The 24942-nt window shown below is 35.3% G+C and overlaps 5 protein-coding genes across 6 annotated transcripts; 1 reads left to right on the top strand and 4 right to left on the bottom strand.

Annotated features, from left to right (window-relative positions):
* Positions 1 to 35: 35 nt before the first annotated feature.
* On the bottom strand, positions 36 to 1954 carry LOC140961287 (mannan endo-1,4-beta-mannosidase 7-like). The gene is made up of 5 exons (XM_073419712.1): positions 1536 to 1954; positions 1154 to 1348; positions 961 to 1083; positions 601 to 803; positions 36 to 514 (listed from the first exon to the last, which is right to left on the bottom strand). Exons 1-5 carry the CDS (start codon positions 1857 to 1859, stop codon positions 121 to 123), a joined length of 1239 nt encoding a protein of 412 aa, XP_073275813.1. The 5' UTR covers positions 1860 to 1954; the 3' UTR covers positions 36 to 120.
* A 1887-nt stretch (positions 1955 to 3841) lies between these two features.
* On the top strand, positions 3842 to 6101 carry LOC140961290 (proteasome subunit alpha type-1-B-like). The gene is made up of 2 exons (XM_073419716.1): positions 3842 to 4329; positions 5396 to 6101. Exons 1-2 carry the CDS (start codon positions 3979 to 3981, stop codon positions 5879 to 5881), a joined length of 837 nt encoding a protein of 278 aa, XP_073275817.1. The 5' UTR covers positions 3842 to 3978; the 3' UTR covers positions 5882 to 6101.
* A 190-nt stretch (positions 6102 to 6291) lies between these two features.
* On the bottom strand, positions 6292 to 9747 carry LOC140961288 (uncharacterized). Its single transcript, XM_073419714.1, has 8 exons — positions 9449 to 9747; positions 8509 to 8772; positions 8355 to 8426; positions 8204 to 8242; positions 7828 to 7935; positions 7590 to 7687; positions 7398 to 7509; positions 6292 to 6715 (listed from the first exon to the last, which is right to left on the bottom strand). Exons 1-8 carry the CDS (start codon positions 9620 to 9622, stop codon positions 6494 to 6496), a joined length of 1089 nt encoding a protein of 362 aa, XP_073275815.1. The 5' UTR covers positions 9623 to 9747; the 3' UTR covers positions 6292 to 6493.
* Positions 9748 to 12773: 3026 nt separating this feature from the next.
* On the bottom strand, positions 12774 to 17198 carry LOC140961888 (gamma carbonic anhydrase 1, mitochondrial). Its single transcript, XM_073420655.1, has 5 exons — positions 16938 to 17198; positions 15442 to 15585; positions 14146 to 14271; positions 13808 to 13959; positions 12774 to 13254 (listed from the first exon to the last, which is right to left on the bottom strand). Exons 1-5 carry the CDS (start codon positions 17050 to 17052, stop codon positions 12973 to 12975), a joined length of 819 nt encoding a protein of 272 aa, XP_073276756.1. The 5' UTR covers positions 17053 to 17198; the 3' UTR covers positions 12774 to 12972.
* A 1647-nt stretch (positions 17199 to 18845) lies between these two features.
* LOC140960722 (isoflavone reductase-like protein) lies at positions 18846 to 21516 on the bottom strand. 2 transcript variants are annotated; one of them, XM_073418969.1, is made up of 5 exons: positions 21260 to 21516; positions 20923 to 21081; positions 20101 to 20338; positions 19758 to 19961; positions 18846 to 19073 (listed from the first exon to the last, which is right to left on the bottom strand). In XM_073418969.1, exons 1-5 carry the CDS (start codon positions 21440 to 21442, stop codon positions 18907 to 18909), a joined length of 951 nt encoding a protein of 316 aa, XP_073275070.1. In that variant the 5' UTR covers positions 21443 to 21516; the 3' UTR covers positions 18846 to 18906. The 2 variants fall into 2 exon arrangements, with proteins under 2 accessions (XP_073275070.1, XP_073275071.1); XM_073418970.1 differs by having other exon boundaries at positions 20923 to 21057; positions 21260 to 21508.
* Between the last annotated feature and the right edge of the window lie 3426 nt (positions 21517 to 24942).

Genomic DNA, 24942 nt, shown 5'->3' with positions numbered 1-24942 from the left:
TCAAGGGAAGTGTTTATAAATTATACTGCGGAGTCTTTATTTAAGTGGATTTGGATGTGATTTTCCACTAAAAATTATCTCAACTGATTCAAAGCGGACCAAGTCACAATCCAAAAATATTCAAGTGCGCTCCGACGAGTTTGTCATTCTTGCATACGTTCTCCTGATCTTGTTGAGCTTTCTCGACTGTTCGACTATGACATCATCTGTGGAAGGGCTTTCGTTGAATATGATTTCGTATCCGTCCCGAAAATTATCCATACCTTCGGTTAGAAGTTGCCAAAACAAGCCACCGGCAGCGGCTCCACCACCTGTGGCAGACGAATAAATAGCAGAGTAAACTACACTCAACAGTTCATCTCTCTTATTCGTGTCATATCCTGGGTCTCTCGAAGACTTGCCAAACTCCGCGAATAATAGGGGCTTCTGCAGAATGTCCTGCGCATCTTGAATGTGGCTTTCCAGCCAATTGCTCAAGAATGAGAGCTGTGCCTCGTCACTTTCGCTTGTCAACCTACTTATGTAGCAGGATGATCAGAACATGGGGTGATCAAAATTTCGGTTAAACTGAAATAATTGGTTGAAGTCGTGATATATCACCATTGGTCCGGATACGAGTGAACGGTTGCGAAATCTATGTGGGGAATCTGGTTGTTTGATATGAAATCTGTTCCAACTTGAAAATATGGGATGTTCTGCTGCTTTTTTGAATCTGATTGTCCGTAGAAACCTTCGAGTCCAGCTTCCAGGAGGTGATTAGTGTCTATAGATTTCAAGTAGGAAGCCATTTCTGAAATCCATGCCTGTGGTTTTCGATTCGCAATGAGGGCACAAGGGCCATGGATCCAATTAGCAAAATACAAAAGTCTAATATATGTTAGTTGACCAAATTGTTTAACTTTACAATTTTCTTTTACTTTCGAGCTCGTCGAACAAATCAAGAAAAGATCAAGACAAAACCTGTATGGTCCTCCCAGACTCATCATTGGCGCATCTTGGTTCATTCATAAGCTCCCAAGCCATGATTGTGGGATCATCCCTGTAAGCAACTCCCGTGATGCTGTTTTGTCTTGTGAGGACAACCTAGTATGGCAAAATACAATTCATGACAAAAATTAAAAGGCATTTAATTGGTTATAGTAACCACCCTTACTTTGATATGGTTTCTGTAGTAACCCTTTACTAGTGAATTTGTGAAGAAATCATCATCTGATGATATGTGTTGTCCTTGATTTCTTGCCCACTCTACATACCGTTTCTTCCCTCCAGAATCCTCATAGTTGTTCACCAAGCTTAGAATCAGCTTCATTCCGTATCTACCAGCCTCAGATATCACAAAATCCAGTCCCTATATTTGCCATTTCTTTGTTATGTCTCTCAAGGATAAGATCTTCGCCCGAATATAAAACATACGGTGCGTTTTAACCGACAGTTACGCCACACAGAAAGTTGAAATTATTCTTTAAAATTAGCAGATTTGTTTCCATAATATACCCAAGTATTGAAAACGTGAAAAAAAGAGAATGAAAACTGGCCTGAAACATCTGCTCATTGTACGAGCCTGGAGAATACTGGAGAGAGAAATATCCTCCGTCCCCGAAGGCCCATGTTCTTGCGATGGCAAGGCCATGATTTGCAGCTTCTTCAAATGCAGAAGAGACTTTGTTTCTCTGAGCTTTATCGGAGGCCAAATACATCAACCAGTAAGCATTGAGTCCATTAGCATAAAATGGGGTTCCATTAAGCATGAAATGGACCCCTTCTGTCGAGACAAATCCATCTTCTGCCGAGACTTTGAAGTAAATTTTACGTTCATATATCAAGAAAATTACCAAGAAAATGGAACCCCACAACCTCATTTTCCTCTTCTTGTCTGTTTGTCCAAAAGAAGGGTGGAAAAATATGGAGATGAAAGGAGTTTGGGATGATGAAAAATTCCATGTTTGTATAGGTTAATTTTGTGATTTACCATAGGTTTTTAATGTAATCTGCCCGATATTAACTCTATGAAAATTTTTCCAAAATCAAACCCATACTACATCTGTTACAAATACATAGATTTGTTTTTTCATATGAATTAAGAAAATTATTGGAAAATACGAAGTTTACAAATAAAAATTTTATTTTATCTTTATTTAATTCGCCAAAAAAATGATTATACGTAAACTTAAATACTAGAAGTACATTAATAAAAAAAATGTAGAAATTTGACTATATATTTTAGACACATAAAAAAAACATATATAATTGTGATCAAGAGATAAAAGAAAGAAAATGAGGTTTTAATTTGATTTACCATAGGTTTTTTTGTGTAATCTCTTATATATTAACTCTCTTAGTAAACTTTTCCAAAAATATTTTATAGTAATATTTAAAAATAAACTAATAAATTTTTTTAGATCTTTTAAAAAAATAAGTTAATTCCAACTTCTTCTTGATACCATACAGATTTTACAAAATAACCAAGATAACAAATCTATTTTTCATTATCGTTTCTTTTTTCTTTCTCCCTCTCATTTGATATATTTTCACTCTCAAATTGAATTTTTGGACTTTTTTAAATAATAATAATATTAATAATAATAATAATGCAATTTGGTTCTATAATATTTTTGAGTTGGATATCATCACACTTTTGTCACCGTTACTTTTTATGGGTGGGTGGGTTGAGTAGGTGAAAAAATCATATGCTTCCCATGCGCGTTTAAATGTTGAAATTGGTGCAATAATGTTAATATTTTATGACAACTAAATTATTTTTGCTTTTGTAACAAAATTATGTTTTACATATATTTTCAAAAAACTCGTTTCCCCCAAATTAAAAGAAATTCCAAGACCAAGTTGAACGTATGAATTAGTTATCTTTCATCGTCTTTGAGTAAATTCACTTCATATTCTAATATCATTAAATAATATCATGTATAATGAACAAACGATTAAAATTTTACGATATTATAAAAGAGAAACATTATAGATGTAACATTAAAAAAATCATTTAACGTTTCCGTAAACTTTTAAAGTTTATACTATATATTTAACATTGTTCTTTGTCAAAATTTGTACAACTTCTTACAACACTATTTTCAACTAACTTTACACCAAGAAGAAGATGCTACATTATTAAACGTTTTAAAAAAATAATTGGTGTCACAATCAGATAATTGAGGGTTATTCTCAACAAAATAAGGGAGGGTCATTTAAGGTGATGTGAATGGGTAAAGCGTGGAATTTACCAATTTATAACTCCCAATATTTCCAAAAATTACGGCTAATTATTGGGAACTTTAAATAAAATTTAATGTTTTATAAATAGAGCACTGTGCCAACCCGTGGCGGATCGGTTTGGTCCGACAAAACTCATTATATGGCGGGTGAAAAATCCTCAACTCAACCCAATTCAAAGTATGTTCTGGATTATCTGCAAGGGCTCATAGGCCAACCGATCGAGAAAAAAATTAAAAAATTTATATAACTAATTGAAATTGATTATTTCATGAATACAAATTTATAAAAACGATATAACTTGATTTTCCTTCCTTTTTAACACTCCCAAATTAAGTCTTAATGACAATTTTTTTTCCTATTTTTGTTGTTAATATATCTTCATTAACTAAATCTTATAAAATGTATAATTTATTTTTAAAATAAATTAAATAAAAACAAAATAAGAAGTTTATTTATAAATTTTCCACCATAGGCCTCAACAATAAAAATAAAAATAAAATGTATCCCGAGTTGAAAATATGGGCTCCATCACGAGTTTTACAAGTAAGCCAAATTATTTATGGGCGTCGGCCCACATTATTAAGGCCCAATACTTTGTCCAAAATTCATAGCTTGAGGAAAAAGAAACGCGACTCGAAGAAAACCTCGTCGACCGCTCATCTCTCCTCTCCTCTGCTGCAAAGTCGCCAGTGAGAGGGAAAGAGATACATATAATATAGTTTGTTGCAACTAACCAACGACGCCGTATCGAAAATGTTCAGAAACCAGTACGACACTGACGTTACCACATGGTCGCCGGCAGGGAGGCTTTTCCAAGTTGAGTATGCCATGGAGGCTGTCAAGCAAGGGTCGGCTGCGATAGGGCTGAGATCCAAGAGTCACGTCGTGTTGGCTTGCGTCAACAAGGCCAGCTCTGAGCTGTCCTCTCACCAGAAGAAGATTTTCAAGGCCGACGATCACATCGGTGTCGCTATTGCTGGGCTTACCGCCGATGGCCGTGTTCTTTGTAGGTACATGCGCAACGAGTGCATTAATTATTCCTATACCTATGAATCGCAACTCCCCGTCGGCCGTCTTGTTGTTCAGCTTGCCGACAAGGCTCAGGTTTTAAATTTTATTATCATTATGTTTAACCTTTTCGGTTTCCCCCTTTCTTTTGATATTCTTTCTCGCGAGATTTGATTATCTGTGGCGCAAATTGTGCTAAGATTGTGTAGTTTTGAGTTAGAATTTCATTTGGAATTGGCTGGGCAATTTGCTAATTTATTTCAGGGAAAAGAAAAGGTTTGAGCAAATTTAGTCCGTTTTGTGTTATACGAAGTAATCTGGTTGCTTCAAGGTTGGTGCATATGTCTGTTCATATAATGTTAACTTCTTTGTGTCATTTTTAATTCAGTACTCACTAGTATCTGAGTAGAAAGACAGAAGATTATGTACTGATATTTTGTTGCAATATGTAATTATGGAAAGAATGTAGTTTAAACAGATACTTTTAAGGTTCTGCTGATAATTGAACGCCTTTATTCTAAGGTTGCCTATGTATGTTGATTCCCCACTGTTCTGGTTGGGGTGGGAGTTCTTCTTAATGAAGTTTGACATGTCAGTTAGCTTTTGCGTAGTTTGTTTGGAAAGTATGCAATTCATTCAGTATGTTTGCACTTCTGAAGCTCATCGAACATAGAATGTTCCTTTCAAATATAATGATTTCTTCTGATTGTGAAGTATTGTTATCCATGAAAAAAAGCTATTTCTTCAAGTTTGCATCTTTATAATCCTTAATCTGCATATGTATGGCTATATCATCTATCTGGTCGTTGGTGTAGGAAGTAGCACATATGGGTGTTTCTCCAGAGGGGGAATCAGATTGCATACCCATTCTCAATGGAAAAGACAAACTGTTATATAGTTATTTCTCTCTTTTTTGAGTAATTGATGTTTTATCTTGTATGTTACATATCCCTACGCATGAGTTTCCTAATATATGCTCTTACTCATTTTTTGGCTGCAGTCGCATTTCACATACTGGATGATGTCCATTTCAAGTTCGTCGAGAACTTTTAGTTTTTTTAAAAAACAATTACAGATGGGGAATTGTTTATTTTTTATTTTTGCAGAATCGTTTGTTTTCGTTTAAAAGTTTATTTCCCTGCATTTTCATATCTTAACATAGGTCTGCACACAACGCTCCTGGAAGCGGCCTTATGGTGTTGGGCTGCTGGTTGGTGGTCTAGATGAATCTGGAGCTCACCTATATTACAACTGTCCCAGCGGAAATTACTTTGAATACCAAGCATTTGCCATCGGATCTCGGTCACAGGCTGCAAAAACATACCTAGAGAGGAAGTTTGAGAGTTTCATGGAATCTTCACGGGATGATCTGGTCAAGGATGCACTTTTTGCATTGAGAGAGACCTTACAAGGAGAGAAACTGACAAGCTCAGTATGCACAATCTCCGTGCTAGGAGTAGGGGAGGCGTTCCACATATTGGAACAAGAAATCGTGCAAGCACTGATCAATGAATTCGATATTGTGGGCGAAGAGCCCCCTGCTGACGAGACTGCTGCTCCAGATACATCAAGTGGTGCTGGTGCTGGTGCTGGTGCTGGTGATCAGGGAACCCCTGCTGGCCAAGATGTTGCTCCTATGGATATCTGATGATCTCGTTCCCTGTGGTTGCCTCTCGTGGTGTAAAGAATTATTTCTTACCCCCAAACACCCCTCCCCCCGTAAAAAACTGCTTGTGGATACGAATATTTTATCTTGTTGAGCAGCAGCATTTGCCTCGTGCTTTTGAGCTATCCTCTTGTGCTTTGCTTCGTATATATATTAGACGTCGAATAAAATATAACACAAAACTGTTCTCGTTTCTCACATACATTCTGAAGTTTACGGAGAAATCTAAATGGTAAGTTACTAGAATTAACCAAAGATTAGCATTCGGGAAGTTTAAGCAAAAAAAAAAAATTGGATATGGATACAACGTACTATTGATCTCGTTAGTTTTCGAGAATTCAACAATGGGGGCACTGATCATGCTATTCATTATCGTTCAGAGAATCAAATACTGGATCAGAAGGCTCAGATTTCCATATGATAAATAAAATTATTGAATCAGTTAACATATAGTCTGCAGCAGTTAAAAGACATCAGTTGCAGGCATGAATAAAACCAGGGCCCTAAACTCGAACTCCTAATAATCATACAAGCATAATGACACCGGCAATCTTTGATTTCACAATCACAATTGTCTGGCTCAGTGGCTGGTAGTCATGTCGTCTGCATTTGTTTGTGCATCCATTGCCAGTTCTCTGGAGTTACCTCGCCACCAAGAGAACGTATGACAGAACCCCCGCTGCAAGAGCCAATCCGACAGCATTCTTCCAAAGATAGTCCCTTCACTAATCCATACAAAAACCCACTCGCAAAAAGATCGCCAGCACCAGTGGCATCAATAGCCTTTGCCTCCCCAATGGCAGGAACACGGACAACCTTAAAATGAATCCACTTCGTTACATGAAATGAAGCACAAGAATCACAAAATAATGAAAAATACTAAAACGATGCCCCTGGACTAAACGCGAATATAATATATTAATATTCGTCTACTAGTATAACCTGTTGAAAATCAAAATATTTTAACCCACAGTAACTAGAGCCCACAATACGTGGACATTGAGACGATTAAAAGCGAGACTCAGCCATTGCATCCAGACACCATTCAAAGCTCGACCCTTCAATATAGGGTGTACCGTGACCTTGAAGCTCGCATTTTGATGCGCCTTAAAGTCTCAAGCCACCCGTTAAGGATGCCTCAAGAGTAGGAATTAAGAACTCAAAATGAAATACAGAGTACTGGCAATTGATTTTTTCTTATAAACTAATATTTGATTTATGATTATTCAATAGTTAATTAAATATCCATTAGATAATCAGTGACGAAATTTTCTTCCATGTATATAAATTCTAGGATATTATGACTTAATCTGCCTTGTTTCAATAAGAAGTGTGTCTTTCCTCGCGCTTGCACTTATGATACATATGCGCCTTAGTCTGCCATGAGCCTCTAATAACTTTGCTTCCACCCTTGTCCTTCCGTTTTTGTTGATTGTATTTTGTTTTGGTATTCGGGATCACAAACCAACAAATCAAGGATGTACCGAACTAAACAAACCTCTTTTCCGTGTCTTGCTATGCAGCCCTTAGAGCCTAATGTCACCACAGAGTATTGACAGTGTTTGGCCATAAATTCAAGTGCCGACTCAGGATCCACATTGTTTTCACTCCTGGAAATTGTTTCAAGTAAAGATAACAGAATATTCTCTCTTTAAAACACTGCCAAACATAAGAAGAAATGGCCCATCACCTTAGAAGTTCAGCTGCTTCATCCTCATTGGCAAAGCAAAGGTCTATGTTCCCCGACTCCAGTAACTGTAGAAGTGGCAACTTGAACTTCCGCACCATCTGCCATGGTAAGGTGACCACATATCAGACAACTGCATTCCTAGTACACTTGGGGTGAGCTACCAAGTATCATGTCTCGTTCTCAACAAGTATTCTATTATAGCTCCATCAAAAACATTTTATGGTTGACAAGCTGTTACCTCAAAACTTGCCAGATCAAGTGAAACAGACACACCCTCTTGCTTGGCAATCTTGATGGCTGCCTGAATAACGTCTATATTGAATATTGCATATCTCAGCAAGAGCCACTGTACAAATAGATAAGGAATAGATGTGTGAACAAATTGAGAAGAAACAAGTAAATAACTTGATGCGACCAAGCATTAAGAGGTATAATATCTTATAATTTGTAAAACAAGAAATCAAGTGAAAATCATGATATGCATCAAATAGAGCTATCTCTGAACTTTAAAGAACAATCCAACCTCTTTCAAAGATCTGGCCAAAAAATTGAAGAGAAGAAAGGGATAGGCAAAAGAGAAAGATCACGTCGTGATTTTGTCGGAGATTCCTCACCTTGGAACCTTTCAAATCTGCTGTAGCCAATTCATCTGCCTGGTAAAGGAAAAGATATGAGATATGTTAGCAAATATTGACCAACAAGCCCAAGATATTCTTGAAAATCATAAACTCAAATAGCAGACTATAATCGAGTCTTAACATGTACCTTAACTTTTACCGCCGTAGAGAGACATGGACGCATTGTTCGATTGCCTAACTCGTCAACCAAGCAAACACACTGAATCATGAATTTGGAAATTCATGTCTCAGTACCAGTAAGTAACTCTTCTAAGATTCTTACGTCAGAGGCAAAAGCTAACCTGCCCAGTAGGTCCATTTTTCAGCCTCAATCTTGAGAGATCAACCTTGGAAGAGGTCATATTGTTTATGAACAAGCTTCCTTGATCATCATCCCCACATGCCCCGATTATACCACAAGTGACCCCAAACCCAGAAGCCAGGCCTCTGATAGTGTTGGCAACACTTCCTCCGGCGATGGTTATCAAGGGAGACGTGGTTTCAGGAGAAGCCGTGATGTGAGTATTAACCTCATTCAAGATGAACTTCAACTCTTCAGCTGCAACCTAGGACAGTAAAAAATGTAACTAAAAAAAGTTAACTAGTGTTGTGGCACATTGAAAACCCACAAAAATCATCGGATTCTTGGTGAAAAACCAAGAAAGTCCAGTCTAGGCAAATCTTCACTTTATTGACGGATTCTGCTTGGCAAGTTCACGTATTTCGATGAGCAGGTATACCAGTTACGACAACTATCAAAACATATAAACCTCTTCCTATATAACATTAATCAATAGACAGATAGAGAAATACCTAGAGCAAAAAATCTCGATAAAATTAGATTCAAACATGATACTTTTCACAATTTGAAGCACGCGAAACGCACAGAACACGAGGATCAAAATACCAACAATAATTTTCATTTACTTAGAGTTTAGCTAAAACAATTTGCTCCAGATTTGAGTTCGTTCAACAATATTCGCTTTCAAATTGAAATGGGCATCCATAAACTCTAAAAAAATGAAAAGATTCCAAATTTATCATAAATAGGAAGCACAACGAACAAAGAAAGCAATCAATCATCAACAATCTAGACATTGATTTGAGTACAACAAACAACATTCACTTCCAAATTCCAGATGGGCATCCATGAACTTCAAATAGAAACCCAAAGATTCAGCAAAAAAAAAAATAGAACCAACAATCACCACCACAGAACAAACAGAGGAAAAGATTACGCACAGGAAACGAGCCACCGCGCTCGCCAGGAATTCGGGAGAGGAGGGACCAATCAACCCTGGCCACGTGGTCCACCAGTGCCGAGGGCTGGAGTCCCAGTATCAGAGGCGCAGGTGCACCAGCAGCAGCAGCATTATTATTTTCATTCTTGATTTTTTGTTGAATTTCAACACCCATTACTTTACAGGGATATCCGTAAATTTGGGGGGAGGGTTTTAGGGTTTTGAAACAGGAATCTCCCTTGTTAATTTCCCTGCTCTGCTGCCCTCACCACGTCCTCCCCTCTCTGTTTGCTCTTTTGCTTTGTATTTATAGAGGCTCAACCCATGCCCTGAATTTTTTTGTTCCATTTTCTTTGGGCCTCATGCAAATCGAAAAATGACATTATATTTTTGAAATTATATTTACATTAATCTTTACTTTTTCTTTTATAAATTGACAACATTAATTGTTTAAGATGACAAAAAATATCATTAAATTTGTTCATATCCATAAAAATTAAATAAAACAAAATAAAATTTTATTTATCGATTTATCATTTAAATATTTTTGTACAAATTCATTTAAAAATTATCTTACATTAATTAATATTTTAAAATATAATTTATATCATCATAAAATAAATAGAGTTAAAATAATAATTTTAATTTATAAAAAAATATGAATTTAATAATTATTTATTTTTTAAAATAATATAATACTTCAATTTTAATTTAAAATTCTAATTTATTTCTCATTTTATTCTCAACTCGTTCAATTAAAAGTTTTTATACTTAAAATTATTAAATATTTGATTTTAACAAACCAACCAAAAAAATTTATGCCCCTATATTTTTAGGGGTAGTTTAGTTATTTTGTATTGATTATTAACTTTTAAAATATGAAAAAAAAAAATTTAACATATTATGTTTGTTTATTTTTTTGTGAATCAACATATATTATAAAGGAAAGCAGGGAATGTATGAATAAGAAAATAAAACAAAAGGTAATTGATGGGGTAATCTTCTCAAAAAATAAATAAATAATCAAATGAAACGTATTTAACAAATTATGGAGTGTAAATATCATTTTTATATATTTTTCTCTTTATTAATTTTTTTTTAACTTAAACAGTTTTAGAATAAATTTTTTGAGACACTGATGGGTTAAGCGTGTATGAGTGAGAGCAGACTGAGATGAGTGATCTCCTGGGAAGTTCTCATGCGTCAAAGCTGTTGACGTTGCAAAGCTTGATTTGGTTGGCTAGATGGGTCGTAAAAGACTGACATTACATCTTAACGGGTAACATTGTATCTTTTAGAGACAGGGCCGACGATAGAGAAATGATAAGACTGGTCTCAAAGGGATATGAGACAACACCAGCAGACAAACACGCACCTCTCCGGACTAATTGGACTAACAGTCAGAGCCATTAGCACCCAAACAGGTTCACTCTACACTGTCACAGATATAAAATTGTGTCTTGGTCTCTTGACTAATAGCTATAATTTTTGATATAATAGTGAGTGCTTGATAATAAGAGACATGTTTTATTTTTGTTCAATTTGATAATCAGGACCCGGAGCATTATAATGTCACCCTCAACCAGTCCTTAAACTCCGCGAATTAGGGCCTAAAATAGACCCCAAGTTACGCAAGATCACAACTAAGGCAGTCTGGTGGTTGACGAAAGCGAAAGAAGGACGGGCTTGACCAAATTCGAAATTTTTCTAAACAGAACTAGTATACGTGACTATAGGTTAATAATATACATGAACATAATTAAAATTTGGATCCGGTGATGTGCACAATACGTCAAATCAAGTGAACCATGTGTGGTGTCCACATGATCCAACGACTCTATAGTGCACAACACCGTGCTCTGTAGAGAATCCAAATTCGATATAATGTGCCAATAGCAACTCAGTGTTTACATCCAAAGAGTAATCAACAAACAAAAAAATCCAATGAGATTGTCTTAGGTTAATTTTGTGAAACTGATATCAGATCCGACTCGATACTTTTCACCGTAGATATGAACGGAATATATTCGTCTCACGGATGTATCATCTCACATGAGATTACTCTTACCAAATTAATTTATGTTTGTAATAGAGCTAATCCACACGATATAAAAGAATTTGAGTGCTTAATTTTGTTAAAAAGTTTTCGAAAAAAGAATTTTATAATAAAAGAATATATTAAAATTGTGTTCTTCGGTCAGAACGAGACGCTAAAATATTTGGTGTAAATTGCACTATTTTGACACTGCTATCGCGCTAAAATAAAGCGACAAGTTTGAAATGAACCCATTTGTGTGGCCACCTTTGATCATCGTGTAATCCAGTCGGCAACGTGGAATATGACATATAAATCCAAATTCCATGATCTTCAATCTCATAGCAGCAACAGCACATGGATTAGTCCTTTGAAAATCATTCAATCCAAATATAATTTAGTTCGAGAGACATGAGCTTCAAACCCACATTATATGTACATAATCTTATATGTTAGCTTAATTGTCTAGTTTCAAAATGTCTTTTTAGTTCATGGAAATGTCGTCTCAAATTAAGGGTTTTGATAGAAAAATAGACTACAAATTATAGTTGATATGTTTATTTTTCAATGAAAAAATAAATCAAACTAGAGCACTAATTTAGTAGCAGCGTATAGAGACAAATAAGATAGATTCACTGCAAAAGAAGAATCCAAGAAAATAATAAGAAATGAATAGGTACTAATCATTTGGGTAGCGGCATGATTGGGGCATGCTCTTTTTTTGTCCTTTTTAAATCAACGAAGAGAGCAGAATTTAAGGGAATTTAAGGGAAAAGGGAGAGCTCCTCGGCTTTTCGAATTCCAACCAGCCGATCATGCTTTGTTTTTCTTAAAGATTCCCCCCAACAATAATTCAAGAAAACTATATTATACTTTGTGTAGCCTACAGACAATCCTTTTATGTTAAAGATAATAAAAGTTTTTAATGACCTCAATAATTTATGCACATGGATTAGGTGTGCTAGGAACAACCATATGTTAGGAGTTTTTTGCAGAGATATATGCAAGGAATATATAGATTTTTAAATTTTTGATGTGGATGATTTCTTTCCCCAGAAGTCGAAGAGTATGATGATCTCGAACCCGATATCTTGTCCTGATAATGTATGATTGGTAAACTTAAGAAATTTTCAAATAGTGATGTATGTTTTGTGTGTACTTCTTTGACATGAATCCATAAATGAATACGCAAGGAACATCGGGTCGACCGTGGACTTAAACGCAGACCAGGATTCATTAGAATGGCCTCTAAGTGAAATGCGTCGTTGAAAATTCATATATGTATCACAAATACAAAGAATTATTATGCATATAACTGCCGGCATGGTCCAAACATCAACCATTCATCAAACAAATCGTCCCAAAACATGTCCTAACTTTATTCAGAAGAACACGAATGAACTGGTTACACAGGTCTGCAAAGGTAGCTTCAACAAGAAATGTTTCAAGTGCATAACACTCGAAACAAACTAACCGAGTTCGAATAAGTATTAGACGACTGCCTTTTTGGATTTATCTGGTAAGATGTTATCGGGAAGAACAAGTTCTGGTGGTGTTTCACGAACGACACCGAGCATTGAATCATACTCTTCATCACGGCGAGCATATTTTTTACGCAGCATTTTTTCAAACTCGATCTCGTCGAAGGGCTTAGCGTTTTCAGCAGCATGGACCTTTGCAAGATTGATGTAATTTGTGGCAGATTGGGAGATGAAAGCGATCTCCTCAGACGTGAGCTTTCTCAGGAATTTGGCGGGATTTCCACCCCACACCTGTGGTGAAAAAACAACAAGAACGATGTAAGTAATGGAAACAAATGAAAAGGTATTGGGAATTTAAATTTCATAAGAATCAATGTTGAGGTCTGTATAATTGATGAAAATGTTGATGCAGATGCCAACTACACAAGCAAGCAAATTGTTGATAAAACTCTAAGTAAGAAGTCTACAAGTGTAACAAGAATACAGAGTCCGTTTTTTCACTGTGTACAGAGTCGGTTTTGGTTTCCGAAAAATAGAAGCCAGTGTCCGTTTATATTAAAAATAAATATAGCAGATATAAAATTTTAAAAAATTGAAATCCAAAAATAATTAAATATTATTCACTATTAGATACCAACATAAAACTGGCTCTACTTTTCTTGAAAATACATCTAAAGAACCATCATGATTTTCGAAGCTGAACGGCTGCATCCAAACTAACACCGTGACAGAACAAGCAAATAATGCCAACGCACACAAGCATTCGAATGTCTTTACAATTTAAAGTAGGGAAATTCATATTAATTTACTTGTTTTTTGGTCTGGAAGGCGATTCAATGCATACCTCTCCATAAGGGACCCTAGTATTCTGCCTCACAAGAGCTCCTGCAGCAACCATGGCATGCTTTTCCACGACAACACCGTCGAGCAATGTAGCTCCCATACCAACAAATGCCTCGTCCTCAATTGTGCAGCCGTGTACGACAGCACTGTGACCTACGAGTCCACCAAATCTCAAGTTAACGTCAATGGGAATTAGGATGAAAGCTCGAATGCAGTCCTTTTGCGACGATTGTTATATCGATTTTTTTTGCTTTTTGAAAAAAAAAATCGCAATAAACCCCAGACACAGACACTTTTAAAACTAACAAGGTGGAGGAAGTAAACCAAGGGATGACTCACCAATGGTGACATTATCTCCAATGATAGTTGGCAAAACCTTCCCGCTTAGGTTAGACTTTGCCACGTGCACAAGGGAGTTGTCTTGTATATTAGTCCCAGACCCAACAGTGATGTTATTCACATCACCTGCATTCAGGAAGAAGTCAAAGTGACCAAACCATGCCACATCTTAAAACACAAATGATCTGATTCAAAACAAACACAGATGATCAAATTCTCTTAACAGGTGAGAGGGTAAAAGTGTTTCCCAATTTTCATTTTTAGAAGCCCTAATAAAATGTCTGAAATTTTTAGAGTCGTTGGGGAAAAGTAAAGCTGAAACAGGAGCGACAGCAACAAAAGGTGGAAATTGGAAACCTGTTGGTTGGCCAATCTCAGGATGATTAATCCTAGTCATACCAATATAAATGAGGAAAGTTCCATTCACATCCCGCAAATAGTGAAAGCACGATACGTGTATTGGGTTTTCAATGGCAAAGAAATGCTCCAGAGTCTACATCACAGGTGTAAAATTACCATATCTGACATCCAACTCTGGAAGGTAATCGGTTATTTTGCTCATGACATGGAGTAAGGCAGTTTGGCATAACTTAGCGATCCCAAACATCAAATTAGTGGAATTAATTTCTCATCTCAATACACAGAAAACCATTATTGTTAGAAGCAGATCCTGAAATTTTCTGGCCTATGCAGGATTGCTAATCTCATTAAATCTTCTATTTTACCTCATGTCCCTAAGAGATGATGAGATTGAATAATGAATAATTAATCTGAAACAACTGAATGAACACCTCATATGGTTAATCTTCAAGCTATTTCAAGGCTATCGGCCTACGACTGCAGAAAAGTAGGAATCAAAAGATAACCTAGAATCACGACTGTATTCCAATCCTTCTCATGTCTTATTGACAAAAAAGTATTACCCAAAACTTTCAGTCATTCAGCACACAAAACACAATGAGGCACTACATTCTAAATACAAGCTTCTCATACAATTTCTTTAGCTGGCTCTTGCATGGTTAGCTGGCTCTTGCATGGATAACATAGTATTTATTCCACCATCCCTCTCAATAATCCCATAATTAAGGTGTATGAATTTGGTGAGTGTTTGACAAGCAAACGAAACTAGAGTGCACCACTATCAAACTCAGTCAGTCAATTTGCATTCTTTTCTACAAATGAAAATTATGAAATTACATAACTTCAAATGTAGAACCTCGGTTAAGTTAAATATCAAAAAGGAAGAAAATATTCAACCACATAAAATCAAGACTGAATATTTTATTAAGGGCTTACCTCGAAGTACACATCCATACCATATGGATGATCCTTGACCCACCCGAACATCCCCAATGACAGAGGCACTTGGAGCAACAAAAGCATCCTTATCAACCACCGGAAATTTATCAAAGAGGTTCATCAAAGTCCGGTGCCTAGAAACTGAAAATAAAAACCTATGAGATATTATGAATTTGAAGCAATCCTAAGTAGAAGAAAGAAGAGAAAATGAAAGGTAAGCATGAAATGCTCCTGAAAATTTCATCTTTACGATTATTCACATAAAACACCAGATTCTACTGAAATTTATACTATTTCTATCATGTTCTCTTCTGTGAAATTATACATTTGCACTCAAAAAGACCAATTATGTACATTGATTTGCACTGTTAAACATATTTTACTTAAATCAATTGTACGAGACTATTTCTTTAACCCTAATGTTTTACAAGAAGAAAGTAATACAGTATCGTCTACAAGCTCTTTTACAAGACTATTAGCTTGTATATAGCAATTAAAATATCATGGACTACAAAAACCCAGTCACCACAGCAAAGAATTCCGGAAATGCAGTCCATTCATCAATGTAGTTAGAAAAGCCTCAGTTTTATACTATTTGAGAATTGCAATTAGCTATCAACCACTCTTCTTCATCGAGCTCTATTTAATATTACAAAATAAGCTACCCAATTCACTTAAGTCATTTTTACTAACTTTGTACCAAGTTAATTTTGGCACTCCCCTCTTCCATAATCTGCTATTCATATTCCTCTCACTTTATCAAAGATGCCTCCAGCTGTGATATATAAAATGTCCAAACCATTTTATACATCCAATCCTGATAATATCTTTTCATTTACCTTCAATTCTAACTCGATGCACTTCTGTAGGAATTTTCAGTCCACCTTTGCACTAAATATACAACATTAACGTTAAATACTTTCACTACCTATGTCATGTTAGTTTTGACACTAGTTTACTTTCAGTTCAAGTAAATTGATACGAATAAGCTGCAATATCTATGATCCCCTTACTCACAACCCAAATCTGAGCTGCAATATATATTATCTCCTCAACTCACAATCCAAAATCTTCAAAATGATGCCCAAAGATTCCATCTTCATATTCATGGAAACCATTTTAACCACATGATCTTATTATAAGACGAAACCCAAATGCATATGAGTGCCAACTTATACATACTCATAAGAACCTCCTGATTTACCATTTCTTGTTTGACCCCCAAAAATCAAGAAAAAAGATAAGACGCCTCAGCTAATTCTTTCAATCCATAAAGTCTCCCCCTTTCCACAAAATTTCCAAGCATAATTTAGGTAATTCAAAAATCTAAAAGCATATAAACTACACAATTTCATACAGAACTAAATGAAATAAGGTCTGCACATCCCAAACGTCATATAAAATCAAAACAAACCGCGACAGAAATTTAAATAAATAAAAACGTGGGTAGCATTGTATCCAAAAAGAAAATCTTTAAATACCAAAGCACATACGTTGTTCATGGAAATAGTAATTTCCTTGGAGGCGGCAGCCCAGGCGATCCATGGCTTGACCAGTTTCTCTGATCCAGTTTCCCAGCGAATACACCACCCTTCCCAAGCTCCCCATACCCTTCTGCCTGCCGATTGCTCCGTTGATCGTTGAACGTGGGGAAATTCTTGATTGTGTCCGACTAGTGAAGAGTTAAAGCGAGTTCTTTTAGGGCGTTCGAGGGCTACAAGGAAATGGGGACAGTGTCACTTCCAAGCCTTGGCTTAGAGGGGTAAAGTTGGTATTTCAAGTTGATTTGTAGGCCTTGTTTGTCTAATATAGATAACATATTTTTTTATTATTTTTTTTAAATCCTATTCTAATGTGGTAGATTTAAACCTAAGTAATTACAAGAGAAAAACAAGTTGAGATTATCAGAGCTAAAGCTCGATCTCTAATATAGATAGCATATTAGCAAAGCATAATCGCATAGGATCGATTACAGCTCCGATTGTTTTCGGATCGATTTGAGTTTTAATGTTGTGTATAATTAGTATACACTGTACAAGATGATAAAGTGATATTCATTATTCTTAAGACATAAAATACTAAAATACATTTTCTTATTAGTTATCGAGTAATTATACGGTTAGGTTTTGAACTCGATAACTCGTCCCAATAATTAAATTAGAAACTCGATGTCAAATGAGCTATAAATCCTTGACTTAAACTCCAATGTTTTACCGCATTCATTTCTAATTTACCTTAACCTAATTCTTCTACGGCCCACAAATCTAATTTACCCCGACACAGAATTAAAGATGATATTTACACTCTATTTTTATTTTTATTTTTTATTAAAAATGGACAAAAATTATCCTTAATATTTCTTTTTTAGTTACATCACAAAAATAAATAATTTTAAAGCATAATTTTGAAACCTTAATTTATTTTACTTTTGGTAAATTTTATAGTAATTATAAATTATTTATTTATTTGTTACAATAAAATAAATAAAAGTAATATTTTAAATGGATAAGTGGAAAAAAATTAAAATAAAATGTATAAATTTAAAATTAACATCATAATATTAACTAATCATTTAATATTGTAAATTAAGTCAACATAATAAATTTAATTTCACTGCATGGAAATTAAAAATATTTTTTCTATCTATTTTTACTCAAAATATTGACCACACTCTATTTTGAATTCTATATTACAAAATGGACTGATTTTCAGTTTGTCAATTCTTTTAATCTATGAAACGAACGAATAATTTTCAAATCATTACTCAATTTTCGTATTTTTCATATGCAAAGTTTTAATACTTATTTATTTTTAAAATTTCTTATTTATTCTTATTTTTGAGATTGTACTTTCAAAATAAGGAATTTTCAAAGTTCCTAAGCAATATATTCTAAATTGGTTGTGGATAATCTTCGAATCAATGGAAATTTTTTATCCCCATAAATCCTTTTAAATTAGTGATGTCACTGCAAGTATTTTATTTCTCAATTTGGGTTTTATTTTTATTTCATATTATTATTTTAATTATTTATATATCTCTAATCGAATATTTTTAATTACTGCAAACGAAAGTGTGAAATTAGATATTAAAAATATATACACCTTTTATTTTAAATTTGCATGCTTCGTGTTTGTCTATTTAAGAATAAAATTGAATTGAATAATTTACACGATTAAATCATTAAATAATATCAAAGTTTTAAAATTTATTTTAACTTTTTCCAGTCATCCATTTAAAATATTATATTTTAATGTTCCAAATAAATAAAATAATTTGTAATTTATATAAATTTTTTTCCAAAATTAAAAACAAATAGCTAAAAATATTGCTTTTAAAGTGTTTATTTCATGGTGGAGCTAAAAAAACATTAAATTCAACATCTTGTAGAGCGCAAATAGCATCTCACACACAAAATATACCACAAATCGTAACATTTCATGTAAAAAAAAAAAAAAAAAATCTCAGACAAACTGATCGAGGTATTCATCGACGGTGGTATATTCAACATCCGGATAGAGCTCCGATGCCTCCACTCCGAAAGACGGTTCGATCTCAAAATACGTTTGATCTCCCTTCACAAATATCGAGTGGTTGAGGGATAATATGAGTTTGGCGTCCGTAGCAGACTCTGAAATATTGAAAACGATAGAAAAGACAACAATCAAGAAATGCGATCAGAAAGTAAATAAATAATGACATTTTATTGTCTAACATCAGTAAGTAAATAAATAAAGACAAATTTGAAAAGATCGTCTCAATTTTATTGAAGTCTATCTTTTACTTGATAATAAAATCGAGGATACATTTTATAGTATTGTATAGTATTGTATTGGACCAAGTGATACAAATTTACTAGATTATCGCATGTATCACTTTAATCTCGAGCGGGTAATGAACTTTGATTACAAACTTGAAATTCTTTGAGACAACAACGGGTGAGATCAGAATCTTGCTCAATGGGAATTAAATTGAAACAACAAAGAACGTATATTCGAAATATGAAATTCGACACCTAATCAATAGGTATAATCAAGAAATTAGTCTAAAATAAAGTAAAATATGAGATCAGTGATTTAACATTTTTGTTGAATTAATTATGTAATACGATCACATGAGACAGTCAAACAGAAGATAAGAATGGAACCTATGATAAATTATATTAGTTATAATTTATTGAATTCATATAAATAAAGTAGTTGGATGCTATTAACATTATCTCAATAGAAAGTTCAAGTTAAGCTTTTCCTGATAAAATCACTTGAAACTAATTTTTGTGATTCGATTTTCTCGATCTTAGATAATAGCATGTTACCTTGGATCTGTTTCAATACTTGTTCTTCTGGCACATACTCCTTCTCCAATGTCTTCCCAATCTTCTTCTCCCACAAAGCAACAAGTTCATTGAATGAATATACATTCTTAGGTGGATTAATGAAGAGAATCTTGTTCAGTGTTCTTGGATCATCCACCGCCTTGATCGTATATATGCCTATATCTCGTTCATCATTGAATACAGCTACAAACGAGTATAGAAATTACAGACGTGGGAGCCGAAGATTATTGCATGAAAACTAGCTGTGTTAACCAAATTACTGAACAAATTGAAAGTTTCAACTTTTAACAGTGATGAGTATAATACATGTCTATGTGCGTACCTTTGGCATTTCCATCACCTAAGATGATCACTTTATCTCTGGGAGGAGCGGTGGAGCCTCGTTGCACCAGTGTCGGAAGGGAGTAGCCCGCGAAGTAGTTGGAGCAGACATGGGTGTAGGGAATGCCTTGTGCCTCAATAGCTCTCCGGATTCGGGCCTTGCATTCGTGCAGGGATTTCGCGGGTTCAACAGCACGAGCACGGTCTGCATCGTATCCGAAATCTGAAGGGAAGAATCTCTGCACATAGGAAATAAATGAGTTCATAGGACTTGATTCATATAGTTCTGGAAATATCCAAGAATAGGGAAGCTAGCATAGCTTTTAACTATGTTCATAGGTTCGGTGAGACAACTGTGACTCCAATTTTTCGAATCGACATAATTCTTGAACATATGCATGATACATTCTATTCAAGAACACATTAAATTAAAACCTTTTACAGTTGTACTATTGATCATGAGATGAAATTAAGCTATTACTACAACTTTCACACAGAAATTTCTTATTTTAACCATATATCTTCAAAGATCATTTCCCTACTATGTTGACTGGTTGCATTTTGAGACGTAAACTAGCTTGCAGTTTCCAAAAAAAAAAAAAAGAGGGCATACATAATATTTTTTCCGTCGTCGCCTCAATTAATCAACCACTATTCAGAGTCACAGAACTTTTGACAACCCGAACTTCTGAGAATATTTAATTTTAACTGGTAAAAGTATGGCAGAAACTGACACGATCTATATATTTTTATAGAATTTTAAAAAAGTGCCGAATCAAGAAAAAAAGGGATTGTAACAAAAGTAGGAAAACTAGAGAACAACCTTAACATTTCCAGCTTCTTTAATAGCAGCAATGATGTTCACTTGATCAGCCAACTGAGCTATACCCACTGTGGAAATAACCACATCCACTATCCTTATAGCCTTCAATAAGCTTTCATGATCATTCAAATCACCCTGGAAATAAATTTCCAAAAAAGACTCGAGTAATTCGATTAATTGGATAGACTAAAAACCCAAAAAAATCAAATATACTAGATCAAATTCTTGATTTCTAACTAAATTATCAATAACAATAATAATAAAAAATTATGGGTTTTTAAAGCCATGGAGTCGAATTATTTACAGCAATAATGATAAAAGTAAGTAACATATATACAATAAGAATAGTGACACCGGAATTCTTGAAGTCTTGGATGAGTTTGGCCTTATCAGGATCAGAAATTGTGCGCTCTCTGCACAAAGCAAAAGTGGGGTGGCCAGATTTTGCACTTGCTTCCACTATATATTTTCCGATGTATCCTGTTCCTCCAATTACCAAAATCTTGCTTTTTTCGGCCATTTTTGGTCCAAAATCTGATCTATTATGTGGACGACAATGGAGATATATATGGTGGCACAAAAATATCTTCCTGTCAATGAATTTTACCACTTTCTATATTTTTTAAAATTATCCTGCTGAAGGATTGTGAGGAAGGACAATTAACTGACACCCACAAAAAAATTTCCCCCCAATTTAAGGGTGGAGTTGGACTCGACCCAAAGTAAGGGCGAACAAGATTTCGATTAAATCGAATTAATTCGAGTCAAGTCGAAAATTTAGTTTAGTTATTTCGATAATTTGGTTTTCAAGTTAAAAAAATTCGGTTAATTCGGTTCGATTACGGTTTTCAAAATTTTGAAATCGGTTAACCGAATTAACCGATATAATAAATATTATTATTTAATAAATTTTTATTATTTATCAATTTTTATATATTTTTTTATTTTTAATTTTAAAGTTAGCCTTAATTAAAATATATGATCTCGTTCTCACTTCTCTAATCGAATTTTTTGTTCTCACGTCTCTATTCTCCATTTGTGTAGAGTGTAGTGTTCAAGAAAAATTACATATATAATTAAAGTTAAATCACAAATTTTTTTTAAAACTATTCGGTTAGTTCAGTACCGAATTAACTGATTTTAATTCGATTCGGTTTTCATCGGTTATGAAAATTAATTCGGTCGGTTCGGTTATGACTATATATTTCGGTTCGTTCGGTTCGGTTATAACTAATTTGGTTCGATTCGACCGAATGCTCACCTCTAACTCCAAGACACCACTATATTTAAAACGAAAATAATGTTGGTCCAAAGGCCTTGGTCTTCTCAGACAAATTTACTCAAAATCCAAATCCATCTCAAAAATATCCCGACACGCCGTTTTCCCAACTCGAGTTTGTTGGTCCCACGTGCGGAATTTGATATAATAAAACCCGAAAATAAAGAATAAACTGGACACCGAGATTTACGTGGAAAACCCCTAAACATTATTAGAGTAAAAACCACGGGCAAGATGAAAAGAATTTTAACTATAATATTTTTTGGTGTACAACTCACTCACTGTGTTTCCAAAAAGAACACACACTCTCTTAATACAGGAGAACAAACACCTCACAAATATTATAGAATATTATAAGATGAGAGAAAACTCGAAGAAGGAATGATTTCAAAATGAAGAGGGGAGCTCTATTTATAGAGCCCCTTGACCGTGTGAATACGCGTTAAAAACGCGTATTTCTGTCCAACTTGCCAACCACGTTTTTTTTTCTTTTCTCTGATTGGCCCCTATTTCATTTTGAAAAGTCTTTTTGCCGACATTTCTCCCACTTGGAGATTTGATTGAGAATCAAACACATCTCCACACATTCTTTCAATCTTGACATGTCCTGCTACTTACGTTTCTGCTAGACCACTTGAGAATCTACACCACTCAAACTTATCACTGTTCACTGGCTTGATCAGAAAATTAGCTATGTTATCTTTTGTATGGATCTTCTGCATATCCACGCTTCATTCTTCTACTACTTCCCGCACAAAGTGACATTGTACTCCAATGTGTTTCGTCCTGGAATGAAAGACTGGATTCCTTGCAATGTGCAAGGCACTCTGACTGTCACAAAACAAAGGAACATTCTCTTGTTTGTGTCCGATCTCCTTCAATAACCTTTTAATCCATATTACCTCCTTGCAAGCTTGAGTAGCTGCCACGTATTCTGCCTCCGTTGTAGATAACGCCACAACTGTTTGCAGTTTTGAAACCCAGCTTACAGCTCCTCCTGCAAGTGTAAACATATAACCAGTAGTAGATTTTTTCTTATAAGGATCACCTGCATAATCTGAATCGACATAGCCCCTGAGTGTAAAATCTGATCCTCCATAACATAATGCAGCATTCGAGGTACCCTTAATGTATCTAAGGATCCTCTTGACAGTGCTCCAATGCTCTCTTCCAGGATTCGCCATATACCGACTAACTGCTCCCACTGCTTGAGCAATATCCGGTCTTGTACAGATCATAGCGAACATCAAACTTCCCACTGCTGATGCATATGATACTCGAGACATCTCCATCATCTCTGCTTCACTGCTAGGACACATCTCAGAGGATAACTTGAAGTTAACAGGAAGAGGGGTCAAAATTGGCTTACTATCTTACATGTTGAAGCGTTGCAAGACTTTCTTTAAATAATTTTTCTGAGAAAGCCAAATCTTTCGGTTAATTCTATCTCGGTGAACTTGCATCCCTAGAATCTTGTTTGCTAGTCCCAAGTCCTTCATATCAAATTCCCTAGCCAACTGTGCCTTCAATCCTTGGACCTGATCTTTGTTGGGGCCTGCTACCAACATGTCGTCCACATACAACAGCAAAATGATATAACCATCACCAGACCTCTTGAAATACATACAAGGGTCTGCACTCAGTCTGTTGTATCCAAGGCTCATGATATAGGAATCAAATCTCTTGTACCAACACCTCGGCGCCTGTTTGAGACCGTACAGAGATTTGTTCAACCTGCAAACTAAGTTCTCTTTGCTTTTTTCCGCAAAACCTTCTGGCTGGATCATATAAATTTCTTCTTCAAGATCTCCATGAAGAAACGCTGTTTTCACATCTAATTGTTCTAGATGTAGGTCAAACACCGCACACAATGCCAACACTACTCTGACTGTTGTAAGCCGAACCACAGGAGAAAATATCTCATTGAAGTCAATGCCTTCTTTCTGAGCATACCCTTTTACGACTAATCTGGCACGATACCGCTCCACTTGGTTATTGCCATCACGCTTGATCTTATAGACCCATATGTTTCCAATGGCTTTTCTCCCTCGTGGTAGTGTAACAAGATCCCAAGTTTGATTCTTGTCTAATGCTTCCAATTCTTCTTGCATTGCTATCATCCACAAGGAATACATCCGAGCTTTGAGTAGCTTCGTGGAAACTCGATGGCTCACCATCCTCTGATAATAGACAATATGCAATGTTGCTTTCAGTGACATAATCTGAAAGCCAACCTGGTGGTCTTCTGTCTCGAGTTGACTGCCTCACATTGGAAACGTCAGACTCAACATGTTCTTATTCTTCGTGCTCTGGTACTGCTTCACAAGAAACTTGACCTTCCTCCGTCTTATTTTCCACCTGAACTATAGTAGTTTCTGAATTCGGTGTGCCTTTGTCTCCCTTTAATTTATCTTCCTCGAAGATAACATCTCTGCTGATGACAAGCTTGTGAATAGTAGGATCCCACAAGCGAAACCCCTTTACTCCATCAGCATAACCCAATAAGATACATTTCCTGGATTTCGAATCCAGCTTCGATCTTTCTTGCTCATTGTACAGAACGTACACCAGACTTCCAAATGTATGCAAATGAGAATAATCTGTCGGCTTCCCGGTCAACATCTCCATCGGAGTCTTCAGACCAATCGCAACTGAAGGAGAACGATTGATAATATAACAAGCGGTTTTGACTGCTTCCGCCCAAAATGACTTGTCTAGATCCGCAGTCCTCAACATAGCTC

Source organism: Primulina huaijiensis, chromosome 16 (assembly GCF_012295235.1).
Source record: "Primulina huaijiensis isolate GDHJ02 chromosome 16, ASM1229523v2, whole genome shotgun sequence".
Lineage (NCBI taxonomy): Eukaryota > Viridiplantae > Streptophyta > Magnoliopsida > Lamiales > Gesneriaceae > Primulina > Primulina huaijiensis.
Note: the sequence above shows the minus strand (reverse complement) of the source record. Positions and strands in the feature narration are given on the sequence as shown.